This window comes from Vulpes lagopus, chromosome 6, assembly GCF_018345385.1.
Source record: "Vulpes lagopus strain Blue_001 chromosome 6, ASM1834538v1, whole genome shotgun sequence".
NCBI classification, from domain to species: Eukaryota; Metazoa; Chordata; class Mammalia; order Carnivora; family Canidae; genus Vulpes; species Vulpes lagopus.
In genome coordinates this window covers 1581123-1597962 of record NC_054829.1, presented here as the reverse complement: position 1 = coordinate 1597962, position 16840 = coordinate 1581123, and the positions used below count along the sequence as shown (strand labels likewise).

At 63.5% G+C, this 16840-nt stretch overlaps 1 protein-coding gene across 1 annotated transcript; it reads right to left on the bottom strand.

Moving 5' to 3' along the window:
- Positions 1-2848: 2848 nt before the first annotated feature.
- On the bottom strand, positions 2849-15839 carry LOC121493334 (translation initiation factor IF-2-like). The gene is made up of 10 exons (XM_041759112.1): positions 15660-15839; positions 15289-15436; positions 13898-14047; positions 13110-13150; positions 12823-12924; positions 12586-12762; positions 11454-11484; positions 5358-5493; positions 4052-4172; positions 2849-3238 (listed from the first exon to the last, which is right to left on the bottom strand). Exons 1-10 carry the CDS (start codon positions 15837-15839, stop codon positions 2849-2851), a joined length of 1476 nt encoding a protein of 491 aa, XP_041615046.1.
- Positions 15840-16840: the final 1001 nt, after the last annotated feature.

The following is a 16840-nucleotide window of genomic DNA, read 5'->3' as shown; positions in this document are numbered from 1 at the left end:
TTGCCCCACACCCTGATGAAGGCCCCATGAGTGGGGTGTGTGGGGGAGGAAGGGGGCTCGGGGCTTGACAGTCAGGGGGTGGCTGCCAGCGGGGTGGGACAGTTGGACGGAAGCCTGGCGGAGGCCAGGAGGGAGGAGGCTGCGTCTCGGGTCCCGCCCCTGCCCCCCGCCGCTCTGTCCCCAGAACCCAGAGCTCTCCAGAGGCCCCCACCCCTTGGGCTCTGCTTGCCAGGGGCTGGGGCAGAGCCTGCTGCTCACGGCCACTCAGTACTCAGCACTTCTCTCAGACCCCGAGGAGCCCCAGATTGTGAAAGCTGCAGGTGGCTCACATCAGCCCACGTGGGGCACCCTCCCAGAGCAGGTGTCAACCTGCCGGTGTAGAAGTGCCCACTGGATCCTGGGATGGGTATCCTGCCGGGGCGGAAACTCCCACTGTGTCCTGGGTGTCCCACGGAGGGCACATGGTCATCTGGCTTTCCCCCCGTGGGTCACTGCCAGCTCCTGCCAGCTGGGCAGGTGGGGAGAGGCCCCCATTCTCGGTCCGTGCCCTGCACACACCTGTGGGACACAGAACCCTACCAGGCATGGCTCCCGGACAGGGCGTGTGTCTGGAAGCTTGGAAAGTCACGGGAGCATGCCTGGAAGCTTCCTCAGAGCCATTTTGTCATTCCTGGGGAGAGGCCGGTCTGGGCTGGAGGCGAGCGCCTCTGAGAATCACGGAGCGGCAACAGGGCGGCCACGGGCCGTCGCCTAGGGCCCGGCACACACCACCCGGCGGGAGAGCCACGCGGGACGTGTTGGGGGCTCCCCTCCCGCCGTGTGCTAGCTCGCCTGTCCCTGCTACGCTCCGGGAGGGGCCGGTTCATCTTCCTTCCCGCTCTACAGCCCAGGACACTGAGGCCCCGTCCCGCGCTCTGGGTTGTGCGTCGGCACACGGCGGAGCTGGGCTCTGGGCCCGCCTGGCACTGGGGCAGCCTCCTCGCTTCTGGAGGGAGCCACGGGGGGGTGCGGAGAGGGGCTCGGGGGCCCCGACTCCTTGGACAGCTGCACTGCTCGCACCCACTAATCCCTCGCTGGGTGAGGCCTGGCTCCCAGCGGCCCCTCTCAAGTCACCGGGATCGCAGGGTCATCCCTGGGAAACCTGTCTCCCTCTCGCTTAGGCCACGATCTGCGGTACCCAGTGTTTCCCATCATAAAGCCAGACGTCCCAGTCAGGGCACCCAGGCCACCCGGCTCCCGGGGACGGCTCACCTGATTTCTTTTCAGGACAGGAAGTTCCCTTTCTGGGCACAGTGCAAGTGGGAATCACAGCTTCTTGTCCTTGTCACCTTCACCTCACCAGTCCCCTTTGATGCGGGACCCAGTGACCCACCTTTGCTGGATGGGGAGAGGGCACTGGGGGGAGGGTGAAGTGTATAGGGAGGGGTCTGCCCCAGCCTGGGCTGTGCAGGGAGCTGGGGACAGGAGAGGGGGGGCTCCCACCCATGTGGTGATGGCCCTGGCGGTGGTGACCGGGAGACATGCCCAAGCTCCACTCCTTGCTCCTTGGTCACTGGCCTCTGCGCCACCTCCCCCTCCGGGTTGCATCCCCTACCCCGGCCCCAGTGTCTGACCCGGAGCACGAGCCCAGGACCCAGGCCTGTGGACTCAGCAGAGGTGCTGGGCGTGGAGACGTGGCCCCCTGCCCCCCCCAGAGCCTTCAGCCTGGGAGCAGTGACGTCCCCTGGGCGAGCCTGTTTCTCCAACTGCAAAGTGCAAAGAATAAAACCTCTGCCAGTCACGTGGCAGGGTGGTGACAGGTAAACTGCCCACGGCGCATGTGGAAATGTCTCGTGTCCCCCGAACTTGGCAACTCGGCGGCTGCGTGCTCGCGTGGGATCGGTGTGGGGGGGGGGCCCGGGGACCCTCGTCTGCGGGCGGGCGGGCGGGCGGGGTGGGCTGTGCGCGTGCGCGGGTGTGTGAGCCCCTGACCTCGGCTCGACGGCCGCGCAGCCCGCAGGTGGCTCTGAGCCCGGGACGCCTCCGTGCGGACCTTCCCTCCTGAAGCCCGTCTGTGCCCTCCGTGGGAGCCCCCGGGCCTCGGAGGTGGGGCCCTAACCTCTCCGGGTGGCTAAGTGGGCGGGCCCAGCGCGGCGCGGGTGACGCCCGGGAGGGGGCGCGGGGGCGCAGGGGGGTGGGTGCGGGGGGGGCGCGGGGTCTCGGGGGGGGCGGGGGCGCGGGGGGCTCGGGGGGGCGCGGGGGGGGGCGGGGGACGCGGGGGCTCGGGGGGGGGGCGGGGGACGCGGGGGGCTCGGGGGGGGCGGGGGCGCGGGCACCGGGGGCGCGGGGGCGCGGGGGCGCGGGGGGGGCGGGGGGCGCGGGGGCTCGGGGGGGGCGGGGGCGCGGGCACCGGGGGCGCGGGCACCCTCGTACCCTCCGAGGAGAGCGCGGCCGGGCTGAGAGCCAGACCCCGCGGCCCTCGCCTAGTTTCACTTTCTCTTTGTTCCCTCCCACGGGACCTCTTTGAAGGGGGGGCGTGTCCGAGCCCGCGGGCCAGCTCGGCGGCGTCACCCCCCCCAGCCCCGCGGCGCGGCCGGAGCGCGGGCCCCACGGAGCGCGGCGGCGGGGCTGGGGCGCGGGGCGGGGCCGCCAGGTGCGCGGGGCGGGGGGCGCGGGGCGGGGCGGGGCGCGGGGGGCGGGGCCGCGGGCCGGTGAGTCAGGGCCGCCCCCGCGCGGGCGCGCCGGGCAGGGAGCGGGGAGCAGGTCCCCGGGCCGCGGCCGCCCTCTCCCGCCGCGCGCCCCGCCGGCCCGGAGCCGCCCTGCCCGGAAGAACCGGTCGGGCCGGCGCGGCGGGGGGGCGGCCGCGGGCTTAAAAGGCGCCGCCGCCGCCCGGACGCAGCCGCTGGGCCACGCGGGGCGCGGGCGGAGGGGACGCGGCGGGCGGTGCGGCGGGTCGGCGGCCTTCCCGGCGCGCTGGGTCCAGTGGTTCTCGACAGTTCAACAGTTTGTAGCGCAATTGTGAAATGTTTAGGACCACTAGCCCCGGCGGGCCCGGCGGCGGCGCACGCCACGCGCCCCTGCGAGGAGCCAGGAGCCAGGACCGAGGAGCGAGGAGCCAGGAGCGAGCGGGCAGGCGCGGGGTCGAGAGGCGACGCCCAGCCCGGGTGGGGGGCACGTCGGGCGGCGGGAGGGGTGGCCGCAGCCTCTGGGGAGCAGCACCGGCGGGCGCCCCCCAACCCCTGCCGCCTCCGCCCAGTGTCTGGAGGAAGCACAGGGCAGCCTGGACGGCAGGTCACACGGGTCTGGGTTCCAGGTCCACCAGGCCGCGCCGCGCTGGGTGCCCCCGGGCCAGTCACCTGCTGTCCCTGAGCCCCACCTGCACGTGGGAGGGAGGGGGGTCGCCCCTGCCCCTGCCCCGGCCCCCGGGGTGCAGGTGAGGCCCAGACTGCAGGACCCCAGGCCGCCGGAGGAGGACGACGCGCTCCTGGGAGGAGGGTCCCCTCCAGCCAGCACCTCCCGCTTTGGCCCAGCCGACTGCTCGCCACCCGCTCTGTGGGAGCGCCCAGGAGCCCCGCGCGGCGCCCGGCCGGGCCACCCTGCTCTCAGGAGTCCAGAGGCTCTTGGCAGTGATGCTGCCCTGACCGCAGGCCGGTTGGCCCTGATTTAATTCGACAGCGCTCTCCGCCATCCGCTCGGCCCAAGTGAGACCAGGGGGTGAGGGTGGGGGTGGGGGTGGGGGGCTCCTCTGGGGTGTCTCCTGTTCTGTAGCTCAGAGTCCCTTTGTACACTGTGGGTACGTGACTGATGAAAATAAATGTGTGTTCAAAGCTTCACCGCGTCCCGGGGCTGTCCGTCCTTTCCTCCCCAGACCTCATCGGGGTCCCTCCCTCTTCCTTCCAATCCCAGAGGAAGGGATCGTGGGTGGGGCGGCCAGGTCCCCACCCTGGGCCCGGCCCTGTGGTCTCCCAGCAAGCCCCGCTGCCGGCATCAGCTCCTCTGATGGGGGTGGAGACCCCTGTAGGGCCCTCGAACCCTCTCCCACCTCCCTGAGCCAGGCCTCTGGGCCACACACCGTCTCCTCTGCCCTGAGCTGCAGCCTCCTGGAGCCAGGTGGAGGAGAGGAGGCTGCGCGCAGCGTCACCCTGTCCTGGCACCCCGGCCAGCTGCCACCCCGGGCCGGCAGGAGGCTCTGGCTGTGGGCAGGGGCAAGGTTGGAGGGCTGAGGGGTTGGGGTGATGGAGGACCCTCCTCTGCTCCCCGGTCCTGACACACACACGGAGAATCCCCGGGTCTGTGGCTTCCAATCCCAGCTCTGCCGCCTACCAGCAGGTGCCCTTGGCCAGTCCCCCTGCCTCTCAGAGCGCTCATCCCTTCCTCCTTCTAAGAGGGGTGTTGGGACCCGCCTCACAGGACTTGCTGGAAAGCCCAGGAGCCACTGCGGCCAGAGCATGATGTGGAACAGAGCGAGGGTTCACCCCAGAGATGGCATTACCTCATGGGCGGGTTGGTATGGGGGGCCCACAGGTGGCAGTGGGCGGGGGGCTCACAATCGGCCCCCTCGATCCCTGGGGCCTCCAAGCCAAAAGGCAGCTCCTACTTTGGGTCCCAGGAGTCATTCTCTTTAGTGACAGAAGCCTCTGGGCTGTCAGCGGGAGGCTCTGCGCAGAGCAAGGTGACAGGAGAGGCATCCGGACCCCCGGGGACACTCGCCCCCCTTCCTCCCTGCCCTGTCCCCCCAGAACCCGGCCTGCGGTGCTGAGCCTGCTCTAGTTGTGCAGACAGAGGGCCTCCCCGGACACGGTCGCAGGAATCATCCTGGCTTGCCGGGGACTTTCTGGTTCTAGCACCCAAAGTCTCATGGCCTAGGAGACCCCCCTCCGTCTGGGCAACCTGACACAGTTGGTGGCTCTGCCTGGGACCGGCTCGGCAGACACAGCCCCCAGCTCCTGGGACGGCTGACGGCCTGTCTTCCACAGAGAAATAAACTGTGTCTCGTTAAAGCCGCGGTTATTTCCGTCTCTATCAAAGTAGCTAAACCAGTATTCCGAGTCAGGGGTGTTCAAGCTTCGCCATGTGGCTGAATCACTGGGCGGGGGTGGGGGGTGCTAGTGAAGAGCCCCCAGGCCTGGGCTCAGCACATAGGATGGGCCAGGAATCGGCCTCCCTCCCGCGTTCCCTGGTGATTCTGAGAGGCCTGAGGCTGAGCACAGCCGCCCTATGTAGGAGATCGTCACGAGGAACGGGTGGAGGAAGGGGAGACAGACCGGGAACCTGCGGCTCTTGGGGCTGTCCCGGGCTACTGCAGCCCTGGGGACCAGGAGCCCCCAAACAGAACCTGCCTGTGAGCCCCAACCCCCCTCAACCCGCTGGGGGCCTACGCCAGGCAGGGAAGCGGGGGCCAGATGATGGCTTCTTGCCTCCGCCACACCCTCGGGGACTTGGCCAGCCCCTGGGGACACAGCTGCCCACACTGCGAGGGCTCTGGGGCCAGAGCCTCCGGCCCCTGATCTTCCCCTGTGGGGATGGAGGGCACACGGCCAGTCCTTGGGAGGGGGTCATCCTTCTCATTTCCCCCCATTTATAGAGGTATGATTGACGTCTGCCTCCAGCGTTTACAACCTGATGACTTGGGTCGCGTGCATGACCCACCAAACCATCACCCCGTGGAGGCGGTGGGCACATAGGCCGCTAGTCAGGGCCAGGATTCATCTGGCTCCCTGTGGCCCCCTCCTCCCTTCCCCACTCCCCTGTCCCCGGAGTTTGCTTTGTTGGGGGGATTTTCAGCTGCAAGTTCAATGTCTTTAATAGAAACCCCACCATTCAGGTTATCTGTTCCTGCTCGGGCGAGTTCCACCGTCCGTGTCTCCCCAGGAAGAGGGGAGAGCTGGGCTCCTCTCCTGTTTGCTTAAACTGTCAGATTGTGAACTTAAGCGTGATACCCTGTTATCATCCTTTTAATATCTGTAGGGTCTCTGGCATTACCTCCTCTCCCCTTCCTAATATGGTGCCTTGTGTTTTCTCACTCCTTGTCCTGATCAGCTTGGTTAGAGCTTTGTTTGTTCATTTATTTATTTTACTGATCTTCTGGAAAAACCAGATGTTGCCTTGATTGATTTTCTGTATTATTGTTTTGTGTTTTATTTAATTGATTTCCGCTCTGATCTCTGTTTTTTTCCCCTCTCTTCACTTTGGGTTTATTTGCTCTGCTTTTCTAGCTTTTTTTTTTTTCTTTTAAAGATTTAATTTATTTATTCATGAGAGACAGAGACAGAGAGGCAGAGACACAGGCAGAGGGAGAAGCAGGCTCCATGCAGGGAGCCCGATGCGGGACTTGATCTTAGTACTCCGGACCAAGGCCCTGAGCCAGAGGCTGACCCCAACCCCTGAGCCAGCCCCCAGGCGTCCCTGCTTTTCTAGCTTCTTAGGGTGGTGTGCGTTAGGCCACTCGAGCTGTGTCTGTCGTTTATAGTATTTTGTTTCCTCTGTGTTTCATCTTGGATAGTTTCTGTTTCTACCTAGATGCTCGCTGCTTCTGCAGCGGACAATTTGCAACGAACTCCACGAGTGTAATTTCCATCCCGGCCACCAGATTTTCCGTCTATGGAGGTTTGATTGGGTCTGTTTCAGGGTTGCATGGCTCTACCGAACGTATTTGAGCATTCCTGGGTCTTCCCGAACATACTGGAATATAAATACAAAATAGTTTTAGTGTTCCTGTTGCCGCCTGTGTCATTTCTGGATCTGTTTCTATTGCTTGGTTTTTCTCCCTATTGTGTGATTTTCTGCTTCTTTGTATGCCTGGTCTTGGGTCGGTTGGCACACATTGCGAGTTTTACATCGCTGGGCGCTGTATACTTCTGTATCCTGTAAGTATGTGTGAGCTTTGCTCTGGGACACAGCTAAGTTGATTGTGTTTGATCCCCTTGAAGGTCTCATAAACTTTCTGAGGACTGGTTCCACCTTTATTCTAGGGAAAAGTTTTCCCCAACAAGGAGTATCTGTACTCTGTGTCCTGTGAATGGTGAGGCTAATTCCTTCTGATGGATGGGAACACACACCATTTCTGGCATGTATTTTTTAAAATAAATTCGGGGAAAATATGCATCACATAAAACTCACCATTTTAACCGTTTTTAAGTGTCCTGTTCAGTGCTGCTAAGTACAGTCACAGTGTTGTGCCACCAGCAGCACCACCTGTCTCCAGAACTTTTTTCATCTTCCCAACCTGAAGCTCTGCCCCATAGACACAAACCCCTCTTCCCCCTCCCCAGTCCCTTCCCCTTCTAGTTCCTATCTCTATCCATGTGATGCCCCTCAGTACCTCATACAGATGGAACCATACAACATCTGTCTTTTTGTGACTCGCTCATTTCATTGAGTCCAATGTCCTTAAGGTTCATGCATGTTGTAATAGGTGTCAGAATTTTCTGTTTTTTAAAAAAATGATGATGATGATGATGATGATGATGTCTGAAAAATGTTGCGTTGTACTGGCGGACCACAGTTCGTTTGTCTCTTCACCCAACGATGCGCACTGGGGCTGCTTCCACCTTTTGGCTTCCGTGAGCGACACTGCTGAGGACATGGGTGTGCATGTGTCTGCCCCGGGCAGGTCCCCAGAGCCACGCTCTCTTCGCTCTCTTCTCTCTCTTCGTGACTCAGCTTCTGCCGACCCACAGCCACAGTCACACCTCTGTCTGGCGGTGCCTGCACCCTTCGGGACGCACCCTCTCCACGCTGGGCCCCTCGGCTCTCCGCAGGCCGCAGGCTGGGGCAACTGCGGGGCTGGCCTCATTTGTTGCCTGGCTCCTGCCTGGTATCCCATAGCCATGAACTGATGTTTCATATATTTGGTGCATTTTTTTTAAAAAAAGATTTTATTTATTTATTCATGAGAGGCATAGAGAGAGAGTGGCAGAGACACACGCAGAGGGAGAAGCAGGCTCCACGCAGGGAGCCCGACGTGGGACTCGCGATCCAGGGTCTCCAGGATCCCACCCCGGGCTGAAGGCGGCGCTAAACCGCTGAGCCACCGGGGCTGCCCTATTTGGTGCATTTTTAAGTTGTTTTTGGTGGGATTGTGAATCTGGTCCCTGTCACTCTGTCTTGGCCCAAAGTGAAATCTTCCCCTTCTCCTTGTTATCCTAAGGACGGTCGCTGAAGCATCCAGCTGCGGACCGCTGGTACCCTCCTGCTGCATTCCTTTCCTGGGGACGGCTCTGGCTGTCCCAGCCGGCCATCTGCGCATGGCCTCATTTGTGGTTAGGCCTTTGCTGGGCTCTTCAGGGCCACCGTCTGACACTGGACTGTCCTGGGGGCTCAGATGTACCCTCTGCTCAAGGTGGGGCATGGGGCTGTCCATCACAGCTCACCCACGTCCGGGTGTAGCACTTCACACTGCACACAACTTCCCTGACAGCCTGGGGACGCGTCAGTGCTGCCCCGAGGGCCCGCCCCCAGGAGTGGCTACTTGGTGGGTCTCAGCGGCAGAGCCAGCGCAGTCCTTCAGGGGGATTCTCTGGGTACCTTCTCTCCTGCCCTGAGACTCGCGGACCAGCCTTCCTGTAACTGCAGGCAGAAAGTCACTCGAATGCCCCTCGGGCCAGAACGGGGGTCTTGGGAAGACACCCTGATGCTCGGGCCAAGGACACAGCCATGGCCCAGGCAACGCTTGGTTGTACATTTTGCTAAGTCAGGCTTATTTAGTGTTTATGCCTTGTTTTTTAATTATTTTTTTAAAGATTATATGTATTTATTCATGAGAGACAGACAGAGGCAGAGACAGAGGCAGAGGGAGAGGCAGGCTCCCTGCGGGGGGCCCAATGCAGACTCGATGCTGGACCCCAGGATCACACCCTGGGCCGAAGGCAGACACTAAACTGCTGAGCCACCCGGCGTCCCTCCTTCTTGGTTTATAATACATCCGCGTAAGGATTTAATTTTCTTTAGGAGTCACTGCGGCTCAGACCGTGAGAGGTGATGTATAGCATGCAGTTGCTTTCCTTGTAATTCCCATTGGGAATTTTCTCTGTGATTATTCAGAAGCATATTTTTCCTTTTATCTACATTTCTAAATTAAACAAATCATTTTTTGAAAAATTAAATTTAAACACGTGTGTAATTTTACAAAGTCAGATAGTAATTATAAAGCTCGTTGAGAAACACCGGCGCCTCCTGCCCTGTTTTCCTGCTCCAAGTGAGCATCCTCTGCGCACTGTGATCATACAGCGATGTTTCCTGGTTCAGCTTTTGAATTTTTTTTTTTTTTAATAATTACCTCATTTAAAAAATTTGCAGTTTTCTTATGTAATTGTGAGGAACTCCGTGCTCTTTGATGTTCAAACCTTTGAAGTTTAAGTCTTTCCTAATGTGTTCAAATATATGAAATCATTTCTTTTCTTCTTTCCTCCCCCCCTGCCTCCCCCCTGCTCTGTCCTGAGGGCGTCCCCATGGAGTGCTGAGTGCCCGCTCCCCTCTGCACCCCTGGGGAGTCCAGCCAAGCCGAGACCTCCATTCACTGCCACCCCAGATGCCCTGCATGTCCTTCTGGGTTGGGGTACCGTTTCCTTCCTTGGTTCAGGTCCTTATCTCGGGGGAACCTATCTGCCGGAACTTTGAGAAAGGGAAGAAGTCAAAGGTCAGATGCTTGTCTTTATGGCCTTTCTGTGCTCACAGCAGGGCCGAGTGCAGAGTTCCCTGTAAGGAGTCATTTCCCTCAGAGATTTGCAGACTTTGCTCAGTCTCTCAGCTTCCTGGGGTTTCTGCTGCAAGCTGGACACCGGCTTCCGGCCTGACGGAGGCTTGAATCCTGCCCCACCCCCACCCCAATGTGAATGAAGGTGAATCGTTCCGGGCCGTGACCCCTGGTGCTCCGTCGTGGCCTGGCGCTGTATTATTTCCTCACTGTGAGAGTGTCGCTCTCTTGTCCTGGAACTCCTAGTATCCAGACACTGGACTTGCTGCCCTAATCCTGCCCCTGTGTCCCTCCTCCCCGTCGCCTTCCTCTGCCCTCCGTGAGATCTCGACTTTGGTTTCCAACCCTTCTCTTGAGTTTTATTGCTGCTCCCATATTTTTATTTTCCCGGTGCTTTCCTCCTGCTCCTCTGGATTGCGTCTGTACTCAGTTCTCCTCCGCCCCTGAGCAGCCCCCCAGCCCCCACCCCCTTCTAGCCCCAGTCGGTGGTGCTGCAGCCCAGGGCCTGGAGGGAGGGAGTGGCTCCCTCAGCGCCCCCTCCTTGTTTACCTAGCTCCCACTGTTCTCACCAATGCTGTGCACACTTACGTAAGCCCTATTGCACGTGCACCTGTGCAGGCCCAGAGCTTATGTTCATGAGGCCACCTTCACGCCCAGCCTGGTCCCCGGGGGTTTGGAGTTGTGAGGGACCCTGTCCTGACCTTGAAGGGGTGTTGGGGATGAGCTCCCTGGGGGGCGGTTCTGGCACAGCGGCAGGCTTGCACTGAGGAGTTCTCCACATTTTCCAGGCCTCCCCCCACGCCCCCCATGTGTCCCTCTGGCCCAGTCACTGCCTGTTCCCGGAGGGAGAAGGGAGGAGGTCAGCCATGTGGGGCAGGTGGGCTGAGGCCTGCGGGGCAGGGGGGGTGGGGACACAGGAGGACCTCTTGGTGCACCCTGCACCCTCTGGGGTCTAGAGTGAGCCCCTGCCCCTCTCAGGCCTCAGTTTCCCTATCTGCATGAGTATCTACTGTTGGGTCCTGGTGTTGTTTTGAAATTACAAAACCCGGTGATCCAAATACTTTTGCTTCCACCGAGACTGTGGCCAACACGCGCCACCTGTTGGCTGTAGGTGGCAGTGCCCGTTCAAGAGGTGGCTGCGTGAACACTGGGCACTGGCTCCCCAGGGTCCTGCCTCTTCTGTGACCCCCAAGGAGCCAGGGAGTCGGGGGTCTGCTTCTGCTCCCTGTCAGCCTTACCGACTGGCTGCCTGTCTTCCCTAAACCTTCACCGACACCTGGGATTGCCTGGCCTGAGCAGGGCTCTGGGCGCTCAGACAGGAATCTGATTTCTGCACAGCCAGGTGCAGCGGGGGTACCGGGGAGCTTTCCTGGCACAGGGGGCATCTGAGTGTGACCTGGAGGTGGAGTTGGCCAGCTCTGAGGGGGAAGTCCAGGGGAAGGGGACAGACCTGCAGGACTGGACTCCCGCAGGCACGAGAGTAGGAGGGAGAGGTGAGCTGAGCCCAGAGAGGACGAGATCCAGGCTGGCTGAGGGACTGCCACTTGTGGCTCAGATTTCTACCAGGGCAGGGAGCCCTGGCAGGCTGGGCAGGAGGGCCTGAGTGCTCCGCTGTCACAGTGAAGGTTGAAGGGCTTTGGGGGCCCCTTGGTGTTACATGCATTTCATTGTAGGATCGGGGAAGGCTCAGGCCAGTAATGCTTCCATTTGGACCTGAATGTGTCAAGGCTGTCAACCTGGCTGACCTGGGGGGTGGGCCGGGGGAGCCTGGTCGAGTTACCCCAGAGGCAGGGGCTGGCACTGCAGCCTTGCTGTGGGTGGGGTGGGGGGAGGAGTCAGCTGGGGGCAGCCAGGAGGCCAGGGCCGGGATGGGGCTGGGGGCCAGGAGGGCTGGGCCAGGGTGAGGGATGGAGAGACAGGAGCCCCTCTGCAATGGGAATTCATACAGGAACTGGCAACAAAAACCCTGCCCGGGATTCACTCATGCCTTTATTTCTTCAACAAATATCAGGGGGTCTACTCTGTGCCAGGGGCCAGGGAGGCGGTGATATTCTAATGACGGACAATGGGCCAAACAGGAAACGTGTACAGCGGTTCACGATAGGACAAAAGGAGCAAAATGAAAGCACGGGAGGTCTGGGAGTCGGGAGGGGCTGGAGTTGTAGGAACCGTGTGCGGGGAAGGTTTTGCTGGGGTGACCTACCGGAAGATGACTGGAGAGGGAGAGAGAGAGCCCTGCGGGTGTCTGGGGATCAGCACCCCCTGCAGTCGCCTGTGTTCAGGGGCAGCGAGGAAGCCTGTGGGTCTGGGGTGGACGGAGGGGGTCGGTGAGGCCTTGCAGGGCACGGGGGCTCCCCGGGCTCACTGGGAAAGAGATGGGAAGTGGGGGTTTTGGCCTCACCTGTCTTCTTTTTTTTTAATTTTTAAAATTTTTATTTTTTATTTTTCTCACCCGTTTTTTTAAATAAAGATTTTATTTATTTGTTCATGATAGAGAGAGAGAGAGGCAGACACAGGTGGAGGGAGAAGCAGGGTCCACGCCGGGAGCCCGACACGGGACTTGATCCCGGGACCCCAGGATTGCGCCCTGGGCCAAAGGCAGGCGCCAAACCGCTGAGCCACCCAGGGATCCCTCTCACCCGTCTTCCTAAAGGCCCCCCGGGGCTGCTGTGTGGAGAGCCGACCCCAGGGAGCGGCAGGGGGTGCAGAGCCGTGGAAAGTGGGTTTTGACTCTGGACCTGGTGCCAGGGTAGCGGGGACAGGAGGTCCTGGTGGAGAGCACATGGGGGTGGTGAGAGCAAGCAGGAGTCGAGGCTGACTCTAGGCTGACAGAGCTGAGTGAACGGAGGAGCAGAGGAATGATGGGGAACCTGACACCCCGCCACCAGCCCCCTCCTGGAGCCCCTCCCCACCGCGGGGACCGATGGGCCGAGGCGGAGGGCCCCGGAGCAGCCCTGCCGGGCCTCGGCGCTGGCCGAGGTGCTGAAGCCGGGAGCCTGCCGCGGAGGGAGCGCGGGTGCCCCGGGGTGCCAGGCAGCGGTGGGCACCCAGCAGCAGGGCAGCGGGGGGTCACAGTGAGCATCCCCGTTCTGCAGGGAGCCGGCCAGTCTCCCTCTCTTAGACAGACAGGCCCTGATCCCTCAGCCCACTGTGGGGCTGACCGCCTTGGGCTCCTGCTCCGTCCCCAGGCTGGGAGCTCCCGGGCGAGGGCCCCGGCCATCCTGCGCCTCCCCAGCGGCACTCCCGAGGCCCTGGGGGCAACGGGGGAGAAGATGCAGCAGGACACAGGGGTTCTTGATTGTAGGGACAGCGCCTGGGACACACGCTGGCAAGTCCCTTTGCCGCTCCGTGCCTACTTCCTTGCTTTAAGACGGGGATCACGAGAATGTTGTCATTGGGTAAGTGTGGTCCACAGTTGATGCCAGTGTTTGCTCACCCCGCAGAGAGGACTGCCTTCCCGCCGGCACTCAGGCGCCCCTGAAGGTGGGCACGGCTGGGCTGTCATCCCCGCTGCTGTCCTGAGGCATCCTTCCCCCACCGCAGCCCACCCTCTGCAGGGGTGCCAAGGGGAGCCTGGTGAGCTGACCAGGCCTGCAGAAGCGTGGGAGGGTCCCAAGGCCCCTTTGAGATGAGGGGGAAGGTTCTTTCCCTCCCTATTTTTAAAAAAAGAATTTATTTGTTTATTTGAGAGAGAGACAGCATGAAAGGGGGGGTGGAGGGGCAGAGGGAGGGGGAAAAGCAGGCTTCCCGCTGAGCAGGGCGCCTGATATGGGGCTCCATCCCAGGACCCCGGGATCATGACCTGAGCCAAAGGCAGATGCTTCACCCATGAGCCACCCGGGCGTCCCTCTCTCCCCACTCTTGGAGGGGATGAGTGTCTGTCCCCGCCGAGGTGGTTCTAGCCCATGCGCCTCGGTCATCTGACCTCAGGCACTGACACATCCGTATGTCTTTATTAGATTCTAACAGCCGGGGCTAAAATCCCACAGGGGTTAGTACCACACTGAGGGATATAAAGTGGAAGTGAAAGCGCCCCCCCACCCCAGGTGATGACTCTTACCTGTGTCCTGTGTCTCTCCCACCAAGGGTCCAAGCCTTTATGGGCAGAAATCTCCAGAGAGGCAAGCCTGACCATGCCCTACCCTGCCTCTGGGCTCCCGGGGGTTGACCTGTGTCCACAGTCACAGACGATCAAATGCTAGAATTCGTTGTCCATTTTCCTACCGATCCCGTTTTCCAGCACCACGGAGACTGCTGCCCCGTGCAGTCTTCCAGAGGGCGCCGTGGGGGCGTCAGGGGGCCAGGGGCTTCCCAGCCCTCTGACTGCTGGACGAAAGGCCTGGCCCTTCTCGTAAAGGCTGGCGTGGGGCTGAGCTGGAGGCCACCCCCAGGGTGCTGGGCCCAGGAGGGGCTGGTTTGTGTGTAACGTGGGGGCAGGAGGGCTCCCACCGTCCCCGGCAACCTCGGACAGATGGTGCTATGCTGGGCTCAGGCCTCCCACACCTGACGCAGGAGCCTGACCACTCCAGCCCGCTGTCCTCCTGCCTCCCTGAAATATTGCCACGTGGGGTCTGATTGGAAGCTGAGTCCAGCAATTAATCCCGTCAGAACTCCGCTCAATTGCAGGGGGTTTCTGTTTTGTTTGCTCCCTTGGCCTAGATTTCCCTGGGGACAGCTCTGACCGGCACCGCGTGCCTGGTAAATTAAACGTTAAAAAAATCTCCACGATGACTTTAATCAATCCACTGAGATGGCGGGCAGCCTCCTCCCAGAAGAGCGGGGTCCACTGGAGGGAGCCCCCCTCTAGGCCCAGGGTCTTGGGAGGGGGGTAGGACAGTTCTCCCCAGTGCCTGCGTGTGGGGGAGGGGAAAGGTGGGGGTCGTGGGGGGCCTGCTGGAGCCCACAGGAGGGGCTGGTGGGGGCGGGGGCAGTGGGGGGGAACTCGGGCTGCTCTTACAGCTCCAGTTGGCCACGGGGGCAGGAAGGGGCCAGCTCCAACCAGGGTCTCTCTCCTGACCGGAAGTGTGGGTGGGGGCAGGGTGCTGGCAATTGGTGGCCCACAGATAAGGTGTTTGCCATGTGTCTGTTGGGTGTAGTTGGGGGGAACAAGGTCCTTCAGGTGCCATCTGTGGGACTCAGGGGAGGAACCTGGGGAGCGGGAGGGTCTCCTGGCTCACAAGGGGCCTGGGGGGTGGGAGACTCTGTGGTCCTTCCATGGGGCAGAGGGGATGGCCCGGCTGGTCCAGTGGTAGCGCCCCAGCCACACGGTGTGTGGTGCCATCGCACAGCAGGGCTTCTGCGAGGGCTCCGACCTGCAGGTCTCGGCCGCTCTCCAATCTGCTTTCCGGGTCCTCCAGGTACGGCCCTCCCCGCAGCACCTTCCCTGACACCTTAACTCTCAAAGACCTTCTCCAGGAGCCCAAATTATTTAGGGGACCTTGTCTCCCCCCTAACCCCCCAAACCCCACAGATGTCCCTCTGACCCCTTTTGTGACCCCAGGGGCCACGCACAATCTGGCTTCCAGTTGCTACCTGGGCAGGCCTACCCCTGACCCTTGGGAAACTCCGACCCTAATTTGTTCTCGCCGGAAATCCTCCAGCCTGGGGGCACTTACTGGAGCGGCTGGGGCAGGGGGGTCGAGTCAGGGGCAGAGACGCTACCGGCGGCGGCAGAATCGGGGCTCTGGGGGGCTGCCCTGGGGGATCCACAGGCCAAGTCGGGGCATGGGATGGGGGTTTCCGAGCAGCCGCCTTAGGGGCCTTCTGGAGCATGGGGAGCACAGGGCCCCTGGGCTCCTTACGCGTCTCCGGGGCCTGGGACCGCCCCCCGCACCCCGGGACGGATTGGAGAGGGGAGGGCTGAGGTGCAGAGGTCCCGGGAGCCCTGCTCAGCGCCGGCGCCCCCATCCGGGTGTCTGGCTCGCCCGCCCGGCGGAGGGGGCGCTGTCGGCGCGCGCGGGGCGGGCGGGGCGGAGCGCGGGGGCGCGGGCGCGGGCGCGGGGCGGCGGAGCTCGGGCCGGCGGTGCGCGGGGCGCGGGGCGCGGTGCGCGGTGCGGGGCGCGGTGCGCGGGGCGGGGCGCGCGGCCGGGGAGCGCGCGCGGGAGGCGGCGGCGGCGGCGGCGGCGGCGGGAGGAGCTGGGGCCGCTCCCCGCGCTCCGCTCTCCATGGCGCTGCCCGGGCCGCCCGAGCCGCCCCGCCCGCCCCGCAGGGCGCCGGGCCTGCTGGAGATGGGGGCGCTCTGCCTGGACTCGGAGATCGTCCTGGGCTTCACCAGCCACCTCCTGCGGCGGCGGGCCAAGGTGAGGCCGCGCGACGGGGCGTGGCGGTGCGGGGGCGCGGGCGGCGGGTCCCGAGCGGCGTCCCGCGGCCGGTGCCGCCCCGTCCCCTCGGCCCCAGGCTGTGTCCAAGGACCCGGGCGCGGGGCAGCCGCGCGGGGACGCGGGGTCCCACGGTCTGCGGCCGGCGCGGCCCCGAGCGGCTCCGGGTGTGCGGGCTGCGGGCTGCGGGCTGCGGGGCGGCGCGAGGGTGCGGGCCGCCGAAGTTGCGGGCGTGGCCGGCCGGGGCGCCGGGGCTCCGGGGGCGCGGGGGGCGCGCGTGGCACCGAGCCGACCTCCGGGCGCGGGGCGTGCGCGCGAGTGTCCCACGCGAGTTGAGGGCGGGCGCCGGGGCTCCGGCCCCGCTGGGCTGCGCACTGGGGGGCGGCACCGGGAGCCCTGCCCGCTTCATCCCCCGCCACGTGGCGGGCCGGACCGGCGGGGGGACCGGCGGGGAGGCGTGCGTGGGCCGAGGGGCGGCGGGCAAGCCCCGATACAGGACGGGCCGCGTGACGGCTCGGGCAGGCGGGGCGCAGTCCGCGGTGGCCCGTGCGCGCCGCGGCCGCGGCCGGGGGCTCCGCCTGGGCCCGGGGCTGGGCTCCCCGGCTGGGCTCCTCGCGGCGCCCGGGACGCGGCTCCCCGCCCGGGACTCGCGGCGCCGGGTCCCGCTCCCGCCTCGGGGCGGCCGGCAGGGGGCGCTCGCGTCACGGCGAGCCCGCGGCCGCGCCCTCGGAGCCCGACCCGGCGATCGGGGCCGACCCGGGGCCGGGACCCCGAGCGGCCTGCGTGTCGGCGGCTGCTCCGAGGCCGGGGCTGCAGCGGGAGCAGCCGATCGCCGCGGCGGGGGGCGACC

Excerpts from the sequence above, each read along its gene's own strand:
- LOC121493334 (XM_041759112.1), bottom strand. The coding sequence starts at position 15,839 with ATGGAGAGCGGAGCGCGGGGAGCGGCCCCAGCTCCTCCCGCCGCCGCC. Across the intron at positions 5,494-11,453 it reads TGCCAGCCCCTGCCTCTGGG|GGGAAGATCAGGGGCCGGAG; the intron begins GTAACTCGACCA and ends CCATCCCCACAG. Across the intron at positions 3,239-4,051 it reads AGCTCAGGGCAGAGGAGACG|ACACTGGGCGGAGGCGGCAG; the intron begins GTGTGTGGCCCA and ends TGCTTCCTCCAG.